This window comes from Myotis daubentonii, chromosome 7, assembly GCF_963259705.1.
Source record: "Myotis daubentonii chromosome 7, mMyoDau2.1, whole genome shotgun sequence".
Classification (NCBI taxonomy): domain Eukaryota; kingdom Metazoa; phylum Chordata; class Mammalia; order Chiroptera; family Vespertilionidae; genus Myotis; species Myotis daubentonii.
Window position 1 is genome coordinate 57,574,314 of NC_081846.1, and position 22,670 is coordinate 57,596,983.

The 22,670-nt window shown below is 40.2% G+C and overlaps 1 protein-coding gene across 1 annotated transcript in view; it reads left to right on the top strand.

Moving 5' to 3' along the window:
- The window catches only part of CCDC148 (coiled-coil domain containing 148), a 225,905-nt gene that overhangs the window by 161,511 nt on the left and 41,724 nt on the right, over window positions 1–22,670 (top strand). The window contains exon 12 of the mRNA XM_059704381.1: window positions 12,793–12,911. Within this exon, the coding sequence (XP_059560364.1) occupies window positions 12,793–12,911 (119 nt within the window). The remainder of the gene's footprint in view (window positions 1–12,792; window positions 12,912–22,670) is intronic.

Here is a 22,670-nt window from a genome sequence, read left to right on the forward strand (position 1 = left end):
TTAATAGGGTGGTTTTCTTTTAATTATTGGTCTTTTTGGGGTATCTGATTAAATATTCCAAACATGGGAGCTATGAAACCTAATGGGTAAATTAACTATCAGAATTTTATAATGATCCAAATCAGAAGATAGTGTATGTTTTATGTAGAAATGATTCCAAAAACAAACTGTGGGTTCATACTTTATTTTCTGAATATTTAATATCAGTCATCTGATTAATATTATATGAGTAAAGAAATTAGTTTATTATGTGAGGTTTAATTATCCAAGAGATCATATAATTTTTAAATATTCATAATTTTCTTGTTTTGCTATTAAAATTTGGAAATGAATATGAATATAAGCTTATTAACTGATTCTAACCTTCCCATATGAGACTGAACACAGGGTCAGCTCTCAGTATTGAGTCAGTAAGTGGCAGAAAGGCAGATGGTAGTCCAAGAAGCTCACTTTTCTGGTTTCAACTGTCTTTTAAAAGTGTAATTTCCACCCAGCCAGTGTAGTTCAGTGGTTGAGCATCAAACCCTGAACCAGGAGGTCACGGTTTGATTCCAGTCAGGGCACATGCCCTGGTTGCAGGCTCGATCCCCAGGAGGAGGCATGCAGGAGGCAGCCAATTGATGATTTTCTGTCTTTTAGCTCTACTCTAACTGAACTGCAAGAAACCAGATCATTATAGTTTGATAGATTTTCTATTTCTCTCTCCTTCTTCCTTCCTCTCTTTGAAATCAATAAAAACATATTTTTTTAAAAAGTGAAATTTCAATTGGAACTTTTTTTATGAAGTAGAAAAACTGGTGACAGGACAGTTTTTTGTTTGATTGTTCTTTCTTTTTCTTTTTTTTAAATATATTTTATTGATTTTTTACAGAAAGGAAGGGAGAGGATAGAGAGCTAGAAACATCGATGAGAGAAAAACATCGATCAGCCGCCTCCTGCACATCTCCTACTGGGGATGTGCCCGCAACCACGGTACATGCCATTGACTGGAATCGAACCTGGAACCTTTCAGTCCGCAGGCCGATGCTCTATCCACTGAGCCAAACCGGTTAGGGCTGTTCTTTCTTTTTAAAATTAAGTTTATTGGTCAATAAGATCGTATATGTTTTGAGTGTACATTTCTATGACACATGATCTGTGTATTACATTGTGTGCCCACCACCCATAGTCAAATCTTCTCTTGTGACCATATACTTGGCTCCCTTTACCCTTTACTGTCCCCCTTTACTGTTGTCTGTATCTATGAGGTTCAGTTTTATGTCCCTCATATGAGTGAAATCATATGGTTCTTAGCTTTTTCTGACTGACTTATTTCGCTTACCATGATATTCTCAAGGTCCATCCATGTTTTGCAAATGGCAGCATTTCATCTTTTCTTATGGGTGAATAGTAATCCATAGTATATATGTACCGCAACTTCCTTATCCAATCTTCTATCAAAGGATGCTTTGGTTGTCTCCGTGTTTTGGCCACTATGAATAAAGCTGCAAAGAACAAAGGGGTACCTATATCTTTGCAATTAAATGTTTTTGAGTTTTTCAGGTAGAAACCCTGAAAAGGGATCGCTGGGTCATATGGAACTCTGTTTGCAATTTTTTGAGGAAGTGTCATACTGTTTTCCATAGTGGCTGTACCAGTTTACATCCCCACCAGCAGTGAATGAGGGTTCTTTTTCTCCACAATTTCTCCAGAACTTGTTATTACTTATGTTGTGGATAATAGCCATTCTAACAGGTGTGAGATGGTATCTCATTGTAGTTTTGATTTCTATTTCTCTAAAAGCTAGTGAGGTTGAACATCTTTTCATATATCTGCCATTTGTATGTCTTCTTGGGAGAGTTGTTTTTTCAGTTAAAAAAGTCAGATGGAGGGGGAAAAACCTCTGGATGATCAAGAGCTATATACACAGTATATTTGTTTTCCTGTAAAATATTTCCCAATAGACAGTTTTAGAAGAAGAGTCTTAAAAATTAACTCCAGGTGTCAATTTTGGGTTCTATTTTCTGGGTAGAAATTCATTATCTATGGTGATTTAATTTTACAGAGTGCTTGCTATGTGCACTGCTCTCTGTTCATTTTATCTTCTTAACTACCCGAAGGGGTTTGTACTAGCATGATCTTCATTTTATAAATGAAGAAACAGAGATACAAAGAATGTACATAAGTTTCCCAAAGTAATAGTCGTCTATCCATTAAGAGGTGCAGTTAGGATTTGAACTCAGGAGGGCTAACTCTGTAGTTCATGATTTTAAATGCTGTCCATCATTATAATTGCTGTTAAGTTTATGTATTAAGTTTATGATTAATCAATTTTGAGAAATCTTGGTTTCAAACTATTTGCTTTAGGGTCATTTTTATGGCTGCAGTCCTGTCCTACTTTACCCAGAGCTGTTAGTATACAGGTATTGATACTTTTAACTCTGTAATAGTCTGCTTACGAGGAGTATTTCTTTTATGTTCTATAGGTGCACAGTTTCACTGTGTTTGTCTTCTTACTCTTAATATTCTCTAGGGATTTCTCTCCTTGGGTTAATGAACCACTCTAAACTGCAAGAAGACGGATCATTATAGTTTGATCACAATTGAAGCATAAATTACAACCTTGTGTTATGGATAGATTAAAAAACACTTTCATTGCCTCCTTAGTGCTGTTCTTTGGTTAAGTTGTAGACTGAAGAAAATAGTAATGATTTTGATGTGATTTTTTTTTTTACCTATCAATATCTTACTTTACAAGAAAATAATTTTCATAGTCTTGCAATATCACATGTACCAACCTATCAGAATCTGTACCTGGTAACCACCCCCCTCCTTTTGCAATGCATGAATTAAGTGTCTGCACTCCTGTCTAAGGCCAGACCCTTCATGCACACACTGCATCCTATTCCCTCTCTCCTAGTCAAGGTTATCCCAACCTTTCTCTCACCACCATCTCCTCCTTTTCTTCTAGATCTTTCCTACAAATATTTCCTACTAACCTACAAATATATCATTATGGCTCGTATTTAAAAAAATAATAATCTCCCTAGAGCCCTCACCCCCTCCCTTAGGAAAATCGCACCATTCTATAGCACATACACGCTGTCTCCAACTTCTTTTTGCCCATTCTCTCTTGAGCCATTTTGTCCCTCCCCTCAGCAAAGCTGTGCTTGCCAAGGTCATCATTGGCGTTCATGTTGCTAATTCCAGGGATCACTTCTCAGTCCTTACCTTTCATGAACATTAAGATAAAAGTGGTTACTGCCTCCTCCTTGGAAGACTTGATATTTGGCTTCTAAGAAGCTAATTCTTTTTGTTCTTTTATCTCACTGTTTTCTCTTTTTCAATAAACTTGGATGGATCCTTCTCATCATTCTAGCTTCTAAGTCTGAGAGTGGCCTGGGTGCTCAGTCCTCTAAGTATGTATATCTTATAGGTGATCTCAATCAATCCAATGTAACTTATATGCAATGATATGCTGACTAGTATCAATTAACTTCTCTGGTCTGGACTTCTCTCTTGAACTCTAAACTTACTCATCCCACTGCTTCAAATCTATTTTTGTTTGTCCCTCCAAACCTGTTCCTTCCCCAGTATTTCTTTTCTCAGAAAATGGAAACATGTGCTCCCAGTATTCAGGCCAAAAGCCTTGGTATTATCTTTGATTCTTATTCTCACCCGGCCCCGCAAAGCTCATACCCAAGACTTTACTTATTGTCATGAATAGAAGGCTCTTCCTTTCAAATTGGAACAATTTTAATAACATCTTAATATTCTAATTAATTTTTCTGCCTCCTCCTTTTCCATTCCCACCCCCCTCCAGTGTATTTTCCACACAATAGTCACAGTGATGTTTTTAAAAGTCACGGCAGATATGTCACTCCCTGCACTACACTCCATATCTCTTGGATCTCACATTCTACCACTTTTCTCCTCACTCATCCTACTTTAGCCATACCAGCCCACTTCCTCCTCCTTGAACACCCTACCACATCTCTCCTCAGCCTTTTGCACTGGCTGTTCCCGCTGCTTGGAATTCTTCTCTCCCAGATCTGCATAACTCACTCTCTTACTTCATCAGGGCCCCACTCAAATGTCATCAGAGAGAATGTTCAACCTCGATTACCAAACTTAAAACAGCATCCTCCTCCCCTGTTACTCTGTTCATTTACCCAACTTTTTTTTTTTTTTAAGCACTTATCATCCCCCTGACATTTATCTATCTGTTGACTGCTTTCTCTTCATCTTCTAGAATATAAGCACCATTAAAAAGAGGGTTATGTCTATTTTCTTTATTGCTTTATCTCCAATGCCTGGCAAGGCCCTCATTAAATATTGGTTGAATGAGTGAATTTAATGAACAAGCAGTAGACTATTCTTTGCTGTTGGGGTATAGCGGAAAATATTCCAAAATAGGAGGCCCTAACAAGGTGGGCAACCTTGAACAAGTTATGTAGGTTCCATGAGATTTTACCTCCTCAATTGTAAAATGAGGTATTTGGATTGAATGACTGCTAAAATCACCACAGCTCTAAGAAGTCATGATTGAATGACTGAGATTTGATTACTTTTCACTCTCCCTGACATTTCAGGCAGTGAAATACAGCATCCTCAGTGTATATACTCCCTTCTTAATGAATAGTGAAAAGGGAGAAATTAAGCAAGATTACAGACAAATTCATTTTAGTAATATCAACATATGACATGATCATTATGTAATATTTCAATGCCCCTGCTGAAAATAGACCTTACTCCTAAAGAAGACATCAGAATTATTTTGTAATCTACCTGACATTTCAATTAAAAGGGAGATAACTAATGTGTTTATTCCATTTCTTGGCTCATCATATTCTAAGAACCCAAGACTACATCACAGCAGAAAATAGCTATTACCATTTGAGTAGGCAGCTCTGGTATGAAAAAAGGCTCACATAAGTGATCAAATTAAATACCACCTACAAAACATTCATGTTATTTACTCATGCATGTAGACATCACCTACCTCCAAATAATTTATAATAAAATGCATTAATACTATCATGCTGGACGTCCTCCCCTTAGGTTGTATCTATTCTCCATTCTGCTCTGTAACCAGGGAGTTGTCCTACATGGGTTTCACCCCCTGGCTCCTGGTTGGGCTCAGTCAAAGTGAAACATTGGAAATGAGGATAAGGGAGGATAGTGAGGTTCAAAGCGTTATTTCCCCAACTCCTTGCCCTGCAGAGTTGTGCTGACTAACTGTGTCCTCTACCAAAGGTCTCAGCTCCTGTCAGGTGGCTCTCCCCACATCAGCCTTTCTGACTCTGCTCTATGGCTCTGAAGCAGCCAGGCTACTGAATAGCCCCTTGTGATTGCCCTGCATTCCAACCCTCCTTTGTCAATTGTCCTCTTATTACATTCTTCTGGACTTATCCTAATTTTGAGTGTTCTATTGGTTTCCTATTAGGAATCATTAAAATAGAAAATCAGTAAGAGAATGGGAGACAAAAAATTAAGAGAATGGGAATATAGTTATGTCCTCAAACCAAGACTAAAAAGGGGTGCTGTAATTGAACAGTTAAAGTAAAAAGGAAGCATTTAGCTCTTATTTGTGAATAATATATATTTTGTGTATCTAGTTAAGAATTATGACCTCCTCCTGAATAAGCCATTAAAGCATTTGAAATAATGACCTGGAAGCAAGGTACAGAAGTCTATTTGTTCAAAGATTCAATATTATACAGATTGTTTGAAATCAGACACCAAATCATCTTCCTAATAATGCTTTAGTACTAACTTTCTATCTAAAAACAAGAAATTCTTATTTCATGCTGAATTGTGATAATTCTTGGACTGAAGGAGTAGAAAATATGTAATTTAATGGTTGTGTAATATTAATCCAAATTTTTAAAAATTAAACTCTGATGTACTCCAGTACCATAAACATCATGTTTTTAATGAGAAGCAAATTGTTTGGACGATTACAAAAGTAAGATGAGATATAAAAGTGATCTTAAAACCCTGAGAAAATAGCATAGCATTATTTTGATTCACAAATTTCTATAGGGAATAGTTTCTTTGGTTTATTTATGCATTTACTGGCTTTTGGTAAAATGAAAAAAACGTGGAACTATGAAAGAGTAACATTCAATACAAATCAGAGGTAATAGGAGGAGATGTGGAACAATGAGGGCCTGTATTGGTTGTAAGAAAAACAAGCTTTCTCTAGACCCTCAGCTGGAAGTCAAGAGAGAAGCTTTAAATTCAATTCTTATCACTTGCACTAACTTTCTATCCCCCTATCAAGAATCGCTCAAGAATTCTAAAAAGCACTGTGTTTAACATCTGTCTCAACCAATGTCCCAAAGGGCTGGTTAAATACACTTCGCCTTAACTTCAGTTTGAGGCCTACAACTCCAATAATTCTTGACACACACTTTCTGTTCCTATTAATTGACGAAAAGTGAAAGGAACTGTCCTTAGGGAAGTGCTTAGTTCAGAATTTATCATCCTGCAAATAAAATTGCTGGCTAGTTCCCATCCACAAGTTTGTTATTCTCGGACCAGAGACCAGAAGAAGCTACCACTCAGCTAACGATGATCAATTAAGCCTTATTATGTGTGAGACACAATACAAGGTACCAGGGATAAAAAGATGAACAATGCAGATCAATATGGAAAGTGCTATGCTAAGGATACATAAATAGTGCCTTAGAAGGTAAACCTAGCTATGTCTGAAGGAGAGGGAGAGGGAGGAAGGCTGAGGAAGCAATACTAAAATTGAATGCTAGCTGGACAGGAGGGTTTTAGCAGGCAACAAGACAGGGAGAGCTTGCCAGGCATATAGTAAATGCCCAGATATATCAGTAACAATACAGTGGCAGAGCCTCATGAAAAATAACGAAGGAATACAAGATAGGACAAAGAATGGAAAGTAATAAACATTCATCAAAGGTCATTGGTCTGCCCAGGACACTGCTAACATTTTTACTGTAGTGTTCAGAGGAAGATGCAAGGAGGTGGCCTTTGTTCTGGTCTTACAGGTAGAGTAAAATTAGCAAGTGAAGGAGGGAAATAAAATTATTCTAGCTGAGAAAAACATGCAAAAGGCAGATAAGCATGCAAGTGCATGGCCGCCATCTCTCTTCTATTTCCATTCTCACCCTAGAGACTATTCAGTCCTGTAGCATCAGATACCATGTTAAGTGGATGTCTCCTTTATTTAGATCTCCAGCTCTGAATCCTCCCTTGAGCCACCTATCTATACCTTCAGATGTTTGTATGGAATCTCCACTTAAAGGTCTTACAGTTATATCAACTGTTTAATGTTCAATACTGAACTCCTGATTGTCTTTCTTTCAAACCTGTTGTTCTTCCTCTCTTCCATCTCAGTATCAGTACCATCATCCAACCAGTTGCTTAGCAAAAACCTAGGCATCATTCTTTGTTGTTGTTGTTGTTAATCCTCACCTGAAGATATTTTTCCATTGATTTGGGGGAAGAGTAGAAGAGAGAGGGAAAGACAGAGAGAAACATTGATGTGAGAGAAACACATCAATTGGTTGCCTCCTGCACAATCCTCGACCAGGGCCCAGGCTGGGGAGGAGCCTGCAACCAAGGTACAGGCCCTTGTCTGGAATCCAACCTGGGACCCTTTGGTCCACAGGCCAATGCTCTATCCACTGAGACAAACCGGCTTGGGCTAGGCATCATTCTTGATTCCTTTTCCTTCAGCCTTCATAGCCAATCCCTCAATGAGCATTTGACGCCACTCAAAAGCACATCTCAGATTTGAACACTTCATTTCCCATACTTGATCATAGCCAAGAGGCCAAGAAGTGATCTCACTTCATTTCCTGAGTGCAAGTGATCATTTTTGCCTTATTCTATCTGGTCTCCTGTTTCTCCTTCACTCCTCTACATCCATTCATCATTCAATAGCCAGAGCTATATTTTACAAGTATCAGTCAGGTCAGGTCACTCCTTGCTTTAAACACTTCAGTAGCTTTTCCTTTTTTCTAGAACTAAATCCTTGCCTAATATCTAGTCCCTATCTAGCTTGCCGATCTCACCTCCAGTCTTAACTCACATCACCTGCTCCAGCTGCACTGGCTTCTGCCCAGTTCTGAACATGTGCAAGGTCCTTCCCATTTAGGGCAATTGGACCTAAAATTCCTACTTCCTGCAGTGGGAAGATCTCCCTTCATCTCATCCCATGGTTGTCTCACTCATCATTCAAGTTTTGATCCAAATGTCATTTAAAAATTATGCCCTTTAATAGTTCTACCCACATTTTTCTAAATCATCACCATACTTATTTTCTTCTTAGTGTAATATTCTGTTCATTCATCTCTATTTCTAGAAAGTCCCAGCTCAATGAGACAGAAGCCTTATTTCTCTTTAATCACCATATCCCACGTAGGGCACAGTATCTGACCCACAGCATGTGCCCTATAAACATTTGTTGAACAAATGAATGCCAAAATCAGTAATGTCTAAAGACTACAGATAAGGGTTGAAAGAATCAAATACATGAATACATTATGTAAAATAAGGATTGAAAAGGATCATTTGGTTTGATCCTTTGGAAGTCACTGGTGAGAGTAGTGAATTCAGAGAATAGTGAATTTGGAATGTAGGAATGCCATGGGTGAGGAGTAAAATAGGAGATGTCAAATAATCTCTCTATATAAAAGGCTAATATGCAATGTGTCCCCTCGGGAGTTCAACCAGGAGATTGGGAGTTCGATCACTTGCTATGACATGTGCTGACCACCAGGGGGCGGGGCGGAACATGGCGGGTGACCAGTGGCTGCGGCGGGGTGCTGAGGGAGCGAGGGAAGGAGGAGGTGGGTAGGCAGGGAACCTGATCAGCCCTGATCACCAGCCAGGTGTAGGGACCCTGCCTGTGCACAAATGTCATGCATTAGACCTCTAGTAAATATTATAAGATGCTTGACTGAAAAGGGAACAATGAAGAGTGTGTGGTTACAGTCTTGGGAGCCTAAAGAAAGTTAGTTTAGATTTTTGCTAATGGGTGAGGCTTATGTATATTTCCATGTGAGGAAAAGGAAACGGCAAAGACTAAAAGGCTGCAGGTACCGGGGGAGAGAGGTCGATGACAGAGTAAGGTTATGGAAAAGTGGGATTGAGGAAAAGGATCTGGAGCCCAGGTGAGGGGTAAATCTTGGACAGAAGGAAGGACACCTCTTCCTTTGAGGGGCAAGACATCAAGGAAGATATCTTTTAGATATCTTGCCCCTCAAAGGGAGATAAATGAACTTTATCTCCCTTACTTCTGATAAAGTGAAGAAATAGAGGCTGGTATAGAGTTTCACATAGTGAACAGGTTTGGGAATACCACCATGAGAAACTGAGAGGCATTAATCAGGAATTCATAAAAGAAATGCTGATTGTCAATGAAGATTGTCAGTTGAAACCATGACTATAGCACCAGTTTCTATGATTATGTAATTCATTCATCAATCAAATGTTTATTAGGTATATACTACCTCTCTATACTTTAGTTGCCTTTGGAAGTGCCAAGGTAAATAAATCACAGTTTCTGCCATCTTGTGGGGGAAACAAGTATACTAATTAGAAAAGCCTTGGATGAGGGCTATACTAGAGGATAGAAGGCTATAATGAAAGATTTCAGGACTGGAACTGTTCTTGATGGTAATAGAATCCCGGAGGAGGAGGAGGAGGAAGAGGAGGAGGAGGAGGAGGAGGAGGAGGAGGAGGAGGAGGAGGAGGAGGAGGAGGAGGAGGAGGAGGAGGAGGAGGAAGAGGAAGTGGAGGAGGAGTTGGAGGAGGAGTTGGAGGAGGAGGAGGAAGTGGAGGAGGAGGTGGAGGAGGTGGAAGAGGAAGTGGAGGAGGAGGTGGAGGAGGAGGAGGAGGTGGAGGAGGAAGAGGAGGAGGAGGAGGAGGAGGAAGAGGAGGAGGAGGAGGAGGTGGAGGAGGTGGAAGAGGAAGTGGAGGTGGAGGAGGTGGAAGAGGAAGTGGAGGAGGAGGAGGAGGAGGTGGAGGAGGAGGAGGAGGTGGAAGAGGTGGAGGAGGTGGAAGAGGAAGTGGAGGAGGAGGTGGAGGAGGAGGTGGAGGAGGTGGAAGAGGAAGTGGAGGAGGAGGTGGAGGAGGTAGAAGAGGAAGTGGAGGAGGAGGTGGAGGAGGAAGTGGAGGAGGAGGTGGAGGAGGTGGAAGAGGAGGTGGAGGAGGAGGTGGAGGAGGAGGTGGAAGAGGAAGTGGAGGAGGAGGTGGAGGAGGTGGAAGAGGAAGTGGAGGAGGAGGTGGAGGAGGTGGAAGAGGAAGTGGAGGAGGAGGTGGAGGAGGTGGAAGAGGAAATGGAGGAGGAGGTGGAGGAGGAGGTGGAAGAGGAAGTGGAGGAGGAGGTGGAGGAGGAGGTGGAAGAGGAAGTGGAGGAGGAGGTGAAGGAGGAGGAGGAGGAGGAGGAGGAGGAGGAAGTGGAGGAGGAGGAGGAGGAAGAGGAGGAGGAGGAGGAAGTGGAGGAGGAGGTGGAGGAGGTGGAAGAGGAAGTGGAGGAGGAAGAGGAGGAGGAGGAGGAGGAAGTGGAGGAGGAGGAGGAGGAAGAGGAGGAGGAGGAGGAAGAGGAGGAGGAGGTGGAGGAGGTGGAAGAGGAAGTGGAGGAGGGGGAGGAGGAGGAGGAGGAGGAGGAGGAGGAAGTGGAGGAGGAGGTGGAGGAGGTGGAAGAGGAAGTGGAGGAGGAGGTGGAAGAGGAAGTGGAGGAGAAGGAGGAGGAAGTGGAGGAGGAGGTGGCTCATTGGAATGGAGGAAGTCATGGGACTGTGAGATTTGCAGGTGGGAAGGGCATTCAGACAGATGCTGAAGTTGCCTAGGAGCTGGAAGGAGTTGCTTTGGACATCAAAGGAGGAAGGTGTTGTACTGGATAGGAGGGAGCGGTGAAGGAGGAAAGTGACCAAACCATTTCCCAGCCTCTTGGCACGTGGGCATCAGAAGACGAGCATCCTTCCTTCACTTAAGAGAATTTCAGTCAAAACCATGGGGTAGTGTTTGGAAGGTTAAAGAAGTAGAGGATTTGGTGTATGATGACACAGAGGTTTCAGAGGGCCTGGTAGAAAGAACTGGGAAGGAGTAAAGAGAGAGAGAGAGAGAGAGAGAGAGAGAGAGAGAGAGAGAGAGAGAGAGAGATATTGACTGATTCATGGTACAGCAATAGACGAGGATACCAGAAAGTAAAGAATGAAAATTCGTCCTGAGATGTCAAAAATGTCTCAGGTGTGACATACTTCTAGGGCCTGCACAGGACATTGCACAAAATGGTGTCAGCGATCTCAGGATATTAGAAACCCAAGGTGGGTCCACTTGTAGTCAAGGCATCGTCGACAAAGGGCCACTGACTTGTCTCCATGGCCAGTGCAGGGAGTAAGCAAACACTGGAACCCAGAGAAAAATGCTCTTCAATCCAATATCTGTTCTATTTCAAATTTTAATTTTGAAGTAGCTTTATTTTCTCTGATTATGAAAGAAATACATACTCATTGCAAACAATAAAGTAACACAGAAAAGTATAAAGAATAAAATAGAGATCACTTATAAATCCCAGAGGGAGACAATGTAATCACCGTGTAATCACCCTGTCTGGCACTGAGAGAACGCCCTGGCCTTTGTCCATTAGGGCTCTGCAGTGCACCTGTCGGTCAGTTTTCTCCCTCTCCCTCGCCTGTCCTCTCTTTCACTCCCATCTGTGGTGCTGCTCCCTTTCTGGCTTCATCCCTGATCTCCCTAAATTCAGATCTCAATCATTTTTGTAGTGGAATCGCTTTACCTGGAGCTCATCCACTGATTCCTTAAGTGTTGAACGGATGTGGCTGCTGAGGTTGCAGGCTCTGCTGGGCAGTCACAGTGGCCATGGTGCTCCCCGGGGTCAGAAACCGCATTGCTAGGGAAAATCCGGAAACCTCTGAGCTTTCCACCTGCACTTTTAAGAAGAGAAAATGCCACATTGGGGGGGGGCTAACCCATCCTCTACAGCAGACCCTCTGTGAGTCACTCACTGTCATTCACCTGTGAGGTACTCGGTTTTTTACCAGCAAGATCCAGTCTCTTGACCCAGACACAACCTGGCAGGCCAGAGTCAAATCAACTTCAGCTGCCCCATCAGGGGGAGAGCCCTGAGAGATGGTTTCAGCCCCTGACGATAGCATGTGTGTAATTCTGGTTTTATCATTCTGCCCCCAGAGAAGGAAAGTGAAACAGACCTCACAAGAACAATGCTTGATAAATTTGTCCTCTATTTTACCGCATAAGTCATACCTGCTATATTTCACAACACACTAATTTTTTCTTTTCTTCCTTCCTCCCACCTATCTCCTGCTACTTCCCCAGAAGCATAAAGCTTTCAACATCCTGCTGTCCATTAGCATAAATAAACTCATGCTTTTACAGTATAAATAGGTTTGATGCTATATTTGTTAAAGACTGTGTTACCAGAAGGGATAAAAATATTCTTGAGTGACAGGTAGATCATATACTTCAGAGACAGTAACATGCCTTTATTGTGGTTCCCTGAAAGTCAATTATTTTAACCGTAGATTAAAACCTCAGGTCTCAGCCCAAGTCACATTTCCACTTCAGAAATTGTTAAACCATACAGTGTCTCAGAATGTGACCCTTCGTGTTTTAATTTATTTTTTTCTGTTGCCAATATATTGTAAGCAGATCTAAAAAATGAAAAGGATGAAGTGCCATTTAAATTCAGTCTTCGCTCTATGAGCCGATGGGTAATGTTGTTATGTTTTCTCCTTGTTTTTATATCTCTGTTGTTAATTTAAATTTTATGTAACATTTATACAACAGATCAGAGAATACTGGGCTAAAAAAGAACAGAATTGGCAAGAAATGGAAATGAGAGATCTTCGGCGTCTAGAAGAATTGAAGAAAATAATGGCTGAACAGTCGGTAAAAGACAGAGAAAGGTAAAAGAAAAAAATTAAATTGTATGGTGATGGAGGTAGTGGATGCAATCTTCTATCCTGTGTTAGGATAAACAATATCAGTGGGAGCATTTTTTATACTTAATATATATTTACAGTATTTATATTCACAAATGGGTAAACTGATACTTCTGACCTATTTTAAACTCTCATATTCATACATGAACCTCTAGTTTTTTATTTTGTTCCTTAGATAGTTTCCTAGTTAAAACCCTCACAGAAGATTCCAGAGTATCTGATTGCCCACTGTGTACATGAATGATACTTGCTGCTGCTGTCACTTAATATTTTGACCCAGAAAGAGGAAAGCATTATTCAGATGAGAAGGAAGACCCACTTACTATAGCTGAGGCTGGGGAAGATGATACACAATTACATTGTGCTGTATAGTATTCACTGTAGTATACTTCATTTTTCTATACCTAGGTATAGAAAAAAACCTGAATTTCCTAGAATAATATTTGCTTGTTTTCGAACTGGAAAACATACAAATTTCCTAGAATAATGTTTGTTTGTTTGCTTTTGAACTGGAAAGGACATTTGAGATCAACTAACCCAATCTCCTCATTCTATGAATGAGTCTACTGAGAAATTAAAGCTATTTTCCCAATGTTACTGTATCCATCAGATTCAGTGGAAAAGACAGAGACAACATAGTAATTTGAATAGGAAAAGCTTTAAATAAAGAATTATTCATTCTAACAGAAAAATCTGTTACATAAAGGGGTAAAGAAAACTTTAAAAAGAGAACTTTATCCCAGGGATAAAGGAGGGTTCCCTAGAAAGAAAGAAATTGGAGGTTTGTCTCCCATCCCTCAGCATGGTTGGGATTCACACCTCGTTGTGGAAGGTGTGGTGTGGCCTGTGAATGGTGGAGAAGTTCTCCGATGGCCTCTATAAGGCCTTGTGCACAGTCAGCCGGCAGGCAGGAAACCCCCTCCTTGGTGCAGGAGGCCAAAGCCGGAAACCAACCCCTGGGTGCTTGTGAGACTCCGTGGAATCTGACCATGGGAGAGCCTCTAAAATCTGATGGGCACCTGATTATGAGGTGCCATTGGAACTTCATGGGCGCAAGCACGATGGGGTGTCTCTCACACATGCCACTGGCCACCACATGGTGGGAGCAAGAAGGGATAAATACTGGATCCAGGAAGGAAAACTGCTTTCTTCTTTGGCGTCCTGCCAGCACTCCTTTCTGACATAACATTGTATGAGCTTCGAGAGAGAAATATTACAGGGTTCAGCTCTTTTCCCAGAGCAGACAATGAAGGGTGGATTTGGAGTTGAGAGACAGTAAACTGGTAATTGGCATAGTTGTCTACTTTTGCTAGTTCCTGAGTGGACTTTCACAAAAGATAAATTAAGGATAGATCTTTCATTTCATAGCACAAATCACAATAAATATTCTTTATAGTTAGTCAATGTAAAAAAAAATTGCCTGTTCAATTTTGCTGGGAACCTAAAACTGCTCTAAAAAGTAAAGCAATTTTAAAAATTGCTCCTTAGACTTATAAATAACTTTGAAGGTCTTACCATTTGATGCAATGGGGTTCACTTGTATCTAGGAAGCTTCCGGTGTGACTTGTGGGGCAGTCATTGCAGACTCCAGTCACAAGATTGTGGAGTGAATCTGGAGTTCCGGATAGATGCCAGGAAATCCCTAAGGATTTTCTAGATGAAATTCACATTGTTTTCCAGGTATCTCAGGATTTTAGAGTTCAGTTTAGTCTATTATAAAGAAAACAGAATATAGCAAAGTCCAGGCTCAAGGCTAGGAGGTGAAGCAGCCAGTGAGAAACCGATTAAACAAGCACAAACCAAGAGATGAGTGGAAATCAGAAGACAGGCCATGCCATGGGTCAGAGACAACAACTCTCAAACAACCAAGTACTAAAGGACAAGGCCAAGGTGACGTTCAAAAGGCGTGCTGGATAGTCTGAAACTATGCCGGGGAAACAAAAGTGAGCCACAGGAATTAAAGCGGGCGGGGAAACAGAACAGATTCGAGGTCCCAGCAGCTAGGGGACATTATCTAATAGAATCTCTCCTCATAAGCCGGGGGTTTCTTTGATTACAGAGCCATTTTAGTCCTTTGCTTCCTGTCCCAATAATTATCAAGATTAGCTGACTCAGAACTCCAGTTGAAAAGAAGAAAAGGAAAGTCAGATTAATCTGCATTATGTAACAGGATAAAAATAGGCACATTATAACAAAGTAAAAAGATTACTAAGGACTAGGCACCAGACCATGAGGGTTTTAGTGTTAAATCTTCCTGAATAGTGGGTGACCTAAGGAAAAGCATTCTTTTCACCTCTACAAGGCTCTGTTTTGTGCTTTGTCAACATTAACTGGATGATCTCTGTGAGTTAAGTGAGCTATTAACTCTTAAGGGTCTATGATCTGTATGTTCAGCTCATGTGAATTGTAGATTAAGACTATTATGAATCCAATATTTGCATGGAAAATCCATGGAAAGGGGCATTAAAATATTAGGATAATATATTAGGAAATAATTCTCAGAAAATTGTGGGTGATGTAGATAAAAGAATAGACCTCATTCTGCGATTTAGGGAAATAAAATTCAGCATGTAAAAATTGCTGGTGGCTTTTTCTTCTGAACCAAAAGTTGTATTTTTTTTTTATAACCATCCTGAAACTAAGAAATTGGTTGATTGGTTAAAATGTTTTTCTCCACTACTGAAATACAATTCACAAATCTCATATTTGATATTATACTTGTAGGCACATTTTTCTCATGTAAGAATAAGAAGGTTTGAAACAGTTTTCAGATTTGTTAAAAACACACACAGCCTTGAGGGTTTTGGAAACTTCTGCTCTTTATTGTCTTTTTTATAATTCTAAGAAAGTTTCTTGAAAATAATATTCATAAATTAGCACATATATTAGGTTGTCATAAGCAAATTTTACTTTTTTGTGTAAAAATGTTTAAGTATTCACAATTTCATTTCAACATAATTTTTAAAAAATAGAAATTCATGTATTAATTATATTTCCCTTCTCATTCTATTATTAAATGTCTTTTGCCCTAATCTTTCTACTGAAATTGTTGCCAAAGTTTTCACTACCCTGCTAATTTCCTGATGCCTTATTTTCATTTCTCAACATGTTGTAGAGGTTAAAAGGGAAGGCTCTAGCCTAGAGTCAGGCTCTTGAGGCTAGAATCCTGGCTCTACCCTTTATAGCTGTATGCACTTGGCTAAGTCATTTAACTTCTCTGAACTTCAGTTTCTTCTTCTGTACAATGAAGGCATAAATAGTATATACTTCATAGAATTCTTGCAAGGGATAAAGGAGATACTGAATTAACATATTCACTTCCTGGAACATAGTAGCTATTCATTAAGTATAAGTGATTACTATCAATTGACTTTTGAAAACATGAGACGAGACACCTTCCAACATAAATTTTTTCTCAAAATACATAAGCATTTGAAATATTTTAGACACAACATGTAATATGAGGACAGTCTTATGAAAACCCTGGGTCATAACAACTGGTCACAACCTAGGCTCAACCAATCAGAAGTCAGTCCTGCAGTCAGTGCTGGGTTGCCAGGGGCAACCCAGCATTGACTGCTTCCAATGCAGGCCTGGTGCCCCAGCACTGACTGCTGAGGGGGCTGCGAATCAGGGTCAGAGAGAGGCCTGAAGAGAGAAGCAGGGACTGATCTGTTGCCTCTGTGGCAGCTTTTGATCAGCACTTTCCTCTCTCTTTCTTTGCCAGTTTAGCCAACAGCTGCCCCTCCATTTCTCTCCAGGCCTCCAAGGGGCTGCTGATCAGCCTCCCTTTCTGATCAGGCCCTGTTGATAGGCCCAGAGATGCTAACTGGCACAGAAACTGACCAATCAGAACCAAATCTGGGTCAACTGTTAGGAGCCAATGGCTGCCTAGGAGGCAGAGCTTTTGATGCTGACTGGCATAGAAACCGACCAATCAGAATCAAATTGGCCAGCAGAGGAGGGCAGTTGGGGGCAAGATCAGGCTGGCTGGGGAGGGCTGTTGGGGGTGAGATCAGACTGGCAGGGGAGGGCAGTTGGGGGTGAGATCAGGCCGGCAGGGGAGGGCAGTTGGGGGCAAGATCAGGCCAGCTGGGGAGGGCAGTTGGGGTGAGATCAGGCCAGCAGGGGAGGAAATTATTTCTGTTATCAGTTGTTTAATACATAGGCATATATATACATATATACTGGTGTATATACATGCCACCTATGTGAACCTACATAAAAATGAATTTAAGAACAACAACAAAACAATATATTTTATGGTAACATACCACTATGTTAGCTTTGGCTATCATAACTGGTGACTTAAACAACAGAAATTTATTTTCTCACAGTTCTGGAGGCTAGCAGTCCAAGATCAAGTTGCCAGCATGATTGGTTTCTGGTGAGAACTCTATTCTGGGCGTACAGACAGCTGTCTTCTTGCTTTGTGTTCATACAGTGGGGAGAGAGAAGCAACTAACTTTCTGCCTCTTCTTTAAGGGCACTAATCCCATTGTGAGGGCACACCCTCATAACTTCATCTAAACCTAATTATTTCCCAAAGGCGCTACCTCCAAATACCATTGCACTGGGGGTTAGGACTTCAACATACGGATTTTAAAGGGACACATTCCGTTGATAGCCACCATTTTTGTGTGGGGGGAAGAAAGCATCGATGTACATACAAATTAACTATGTACTATTAATACTATTTATTGGTTGCTGCTGGCATATAAAGTTTTTGTTCCAATTAGAAAAGCTGCTTCCTTCTGGTGGCCAAGTGTTAGAAGTAGAAAATTAGAAAAAGGAAAGACTCCCGAACCATGGGACACAGCTTGACAAGTACCGGCAAAGCTGGACATCATTCCCCATTTCTACTCCTGGCTGGGCATCACTTTTGCAGAGTACAAAATGATACATGCGATCCTTGCAAATAGACTTAATTCTTTTAAAATATTACATATTATCCATGTTTCTTTTAAAATTTAGCCATCTGGGATTTATTTTCATGAATGATAGGAGCTAAGTGCCTATCATTTTCATTTGAGATAGCAAGTTATCTCAACACCAATTATTTGATGATTCATTTTTACCCACTGATTTGAAATGCCACTTTATCATATATTACACTCCTAATTATGCTTTTCTATGCATATGGACTCTTGATTAGATGAAATAAAACCTGATATATATTTATATTTTCACATGCTATTTTAATTATTCTGTTTGCTTTCTGATAGAGCAAGTGTTCACTCATTGTTCTTTTCAAAAATATCTTAATTATTAATGTGAAATTTCACTTAAAAAATCCCTTTGATTTTTTGCATTGAAATTTTGTTAAGGAGAACTGATATATAAACCAAATTTAATCTCTAATCTAGGATCATGCTTCCAGAATAGCTCTTCAGTTCAAATCCTCTTGTAGGTTCTTTAGAAAATTTCATAGCTTTTTGTTGTCATAGTTTTCTGGTGAAGGCTTGGATATTATTTTGGAATTAGTAGACTCCCAAGAAGCAGACTAAAAATTTTTTCTTTTGTAGCTCTGTCAGAAATAATGTCTGAAGTGGGAAGTGGCATTGGGTATGTAGAGGTGACGGATGTTTATAAAGTATTTAGAGTAGGTAAAATATGGTGGCTCATTTCATAGGGATGGAGTTGGGGGACAGACAGAGAAACAAGCATGATCCTTAACCTTACTGAGCTTCCTTTGCCCTTTTGGGTTGAAAGCTTTAGTTATTTTGTTTTCAGTCTTTTTTATTTTCTAATAAATGTATTTGTCTATAGGCTTTTCTTTTCTCTATATCTTTGGTGACATTATACAAGTTTTGAAATATGTTTTTATTATCTAATTACTAAATTTTTACATTTCATGTTTGATGTCCTAACAATAAATTGATAGATATTGGGGTGCTTGCCAGAGGTGAGGTTGCTGATAGTGTTCATTTTCTACAGCTCTACTTCCCATGTCATTGCATAAAAATGTGCAGAAATTCAGCTTGCTTATGGGAAGCTACTAACACTGCTACTATATATATATGTTTCTATTGATTTTAGGAAAAAAAAGAGAGGGAGAGAGAGAGAAACATCAATGTGAGGGAAATATCGATCAGCTGCCTCCTGCATGCCCCTACTGGGGATCAAGCCCACAACTCAGGCAAGTGCCTGAACCAGGAATCAAACCGGCAACCCTCTGGTACATGGGACAATGTTCAACCAACTGAGCCATACTAGCCAGGATAACACTGCTACTTTTATCACTAAAAACTTTATTGAAGAGTAACTCATATCATAAATTCCCATTTTAAGTGTACAATTCAATAATTTTTAAAAAATGAATTTAGCAAGGTCACAAGATACAGGACCAATATACAAAAATCAACTGTGTTTTTTTTTTAAACTTAAAAAATATGTATTTTTATTGATTTCAGAGAGGAAGGGAGAGGGAGAGAAAGAGATAGAAACATCAGTGATGAGAGAGAATCATTGATCGACTGCCTCCTGTACACTTCCTATTGGGGATCGAGCCCACAACCCAGGCATGTGCCCTGGCTGAGAATCAACCATAACTTCCTGGTTCATAGGTCAACACTCAACCACTGAGCCATACTGACTGAACTAGATTTTTTTCTTTTTTATTACAAAATACTATTCCACTTCAGTATTACTTTAAAAATCTGTTTTATAAGGCAATAAATAGTTTTCTTCCTGTTGGGAGAGATGAATATTAACATTTGTAAGATGATAAAAAACAGGTTCCAAATTAATATAAAGTATGATATCAATAAAAGACTTTCATTTGTACCAAGGTCAAATATTCACTCACACCACTCCCAAATGTGTGAAGAATAGTAACTGATCTCAGCTTTTTTATGAACCCCCTTTCTTCAGGGTAGTGAGGAAAGATGAGAACTTTTTAATTAAAAGTATCTCAAGCTCTTCCATTTGGGGTCATCTCTATCTCTTTGGGGGTAAAGCACAAACTCTCTCCTGGAGGTCAGGCCACCTCCTCCAGTGGAAGGGAGGGTGCGGGGGGAGAGGGGAACTGGTCAGCCTGCAGGTTCTGACACCTCTGAGGATCTTCATCACTCTGCACTATTTCACCTCATCCCTTTGCCTCCCAGGGTACAGGGCAGTACTATCCAATAGAAATATTATGCGTATCACTTGCGTAATTTTAAATTTTCTAGTAGCTGCATTTAAAGATGTAAAAAGTAAAAGGTGAAATTGACTTTAATAATGAATTTTATCAAACCCAATATATTTAGAAACATCCTTTCAGAATGCTATCAATACAAAATTATTGAAATATTTTATGTTCTTTTTTTATATGAAGTTTTGAAACCTGCTGTACATTTTACACTTTCAGCACATTTCAGTTGGGAGTAGTCACGCTTCAAGTGCAGAATAAGCTCATGTGGTTATGGGTAGGGCTTTGGCCAGCGGAGCTTATAGGGAAGCTTCCCAGCCTCCTGGCGATGGAGGGGATGGGGAAGGTTGGGGGGGAGCGAGTGGCTGCTCCTCCTGCAGATTCTGACTCCCTTTTAGAATTTGATATCACATTTTACATAAATGTTGAACCCTGCTATTTTCCTCTTCTTGCATCTTTCAGTGTCTTCACTACCCTTGACGGGGTGTCCATGGCATCTCTTATATTGGGATTGGCGTTGGGCCTTATGCAATTCATTGGTAATATAACTGGACCCACTCAGTCTTAGGGTGTGGGCCAACATGTGCTACTGCTGACCCTGCCTCTGGTCCTGAGGTCCCCTCCTGCAGGTCTTACAGCCCTGGTTTTCCCAGCGCGTGCCTCCAATTAGACCTTGTGCAAGCTGGGAGAAACAAATGTTTTCTCATATAATTTCTATAAACATCCCCCCCCGCCCCGCTTCTGTTTCACGGAATGCAGGATTTTCCTGGGAGGCATTTCACACCAGGAAAGTGGGGGGCCGGCCCATATCGTTGGATGCTCCCTTCGCTATCTCAGTATTTCTACTTAGCCTCCAAGCATTGCAGTGTGACCCACGATGGCGTAGAAAGTGATGGAGCAGGTGTCTGAGAACTTCGCCTACTTCTCTTTTCCATCCCAGTGATGGCCAAAGGGAAACATGATTTCCAGGAGAAATAAAATAGATGAAGTTAATATTTTCAAAATGTTCTTCCTGTGATATCCGTGTCAAGAAAAAGTCTGGAAAGAAACATAGCCCTATGATAATAGTTTTTGTCTCCAGGTAATGAGATGAAGGATAGTTTTGATTTTCTTTTGTATATTTTTGTATTTTCCACAATGAGAAGACATATGTGATAGTAAGAAAAACCCATAGTCGTTTTAAAAATAATAAGTAAAACATACTTTTCCATTTTCATTGGTTGTTTGAATGTGGGCTTAAAACTGGTAGGCAAAGTGGAAAATAATGTGCAATGTATAAAAGTGAATATACTACTCCAAATATAAGGTATTAAAGAGAAGATACCTTTTTCAGGTATTTTCAAAATAGATGTGACAACATATGCTCCTCTTCATTTTCTTACCATAATGTTTATAGCTTGTGTTGTCTAATTTCTCTAATTCTACACTCCAGGCCCTTTTCTAGCCACCCCACGGCCTTATCATTTGAACTCTTAAGGGCTGTCTCCACAGCCTCCTTCCCCACCCACAGCCGGAAGCTGAACTCTCTTCTGTCGTAGCCTGTGGTTCTTTCCTTCTAGCAGGGCTGTGAATGTGCTAGTTCCCCACCGTCTTCCCACTGGTGCCTGTTCAGGGCCAGTGTCACAGCCCTAATCACTGCAGTGTGCAGCCCTGTAAGCTGCGATGGTTCTGTGATATTTATGTTTCTTTTGTTTGAGGATAATTTTAAATATATATACAGAGTGGAGCAAAAGTAGGTTGTGAGCACAGTTGTGAGCACGCAAAACACAGAATTTATTCTTGTATTATTTTCCATGCAATCAACTGTAAACCTACCTTTGCCCCACTCCATATGTATATTTACTGAGCATTCCTTATGTTAGATACACATAGGGAGGAGTAGAAAACAAGGACATGTAATGGTCAGACCTCATTTTTGTATCTTTTCTTAGCATCATTGCATCCCATTACCACTGAAAGTTGCAGAGTAAACTAACAGAAATAAGATCACCCTTCCTCGCACCGAGGCTTCTCTCCTCTTGTTGTTATGACATTTTATAAATGCTTGTTAGAATGTTCAATCCGTAACGTTCTGAAGTTCAGCTCTTTTGCAGCTGACATGTACACTCCTTTCTCTGTACAGTGTGTGTTTTTACAGGGGTCGATATGATTGTGGCATTTCAGTTCTATTCATTGCTGTTCCTTGTAAGTTAATAGTCTGCCTCTCCCATTTACCTCCTTTGTAATAATTTTAATGCATTTAATTTTTTTTCACTATATACTCTAGCTAATATTTTTAAAGATTTCTAAAGGCAAATTTACTTGGCCTGGAAATTCCTCTGGATATCATTTCATAACCAGAAAAAACTGAATGAAGTTGGGCATAACCAACAGAAGGAAGGTATGGGTTGGTAAGAACTTTATTGGTCAATGTTAATGTAATACTAGAGCAGTGGTTCCATTCAATAGAGTCACCTGGGGAGCTGTCTAAAGTCCGGATGCTCAGGTCAGGGACCCCTCCAAGTTAATCAGAATCTCTGGCAATGGTGTTTCTGCAACAATTTTTGAAAGTCATCAGGGAATTCTGAAGTGCAGTGAAGTTTGAGAACTAG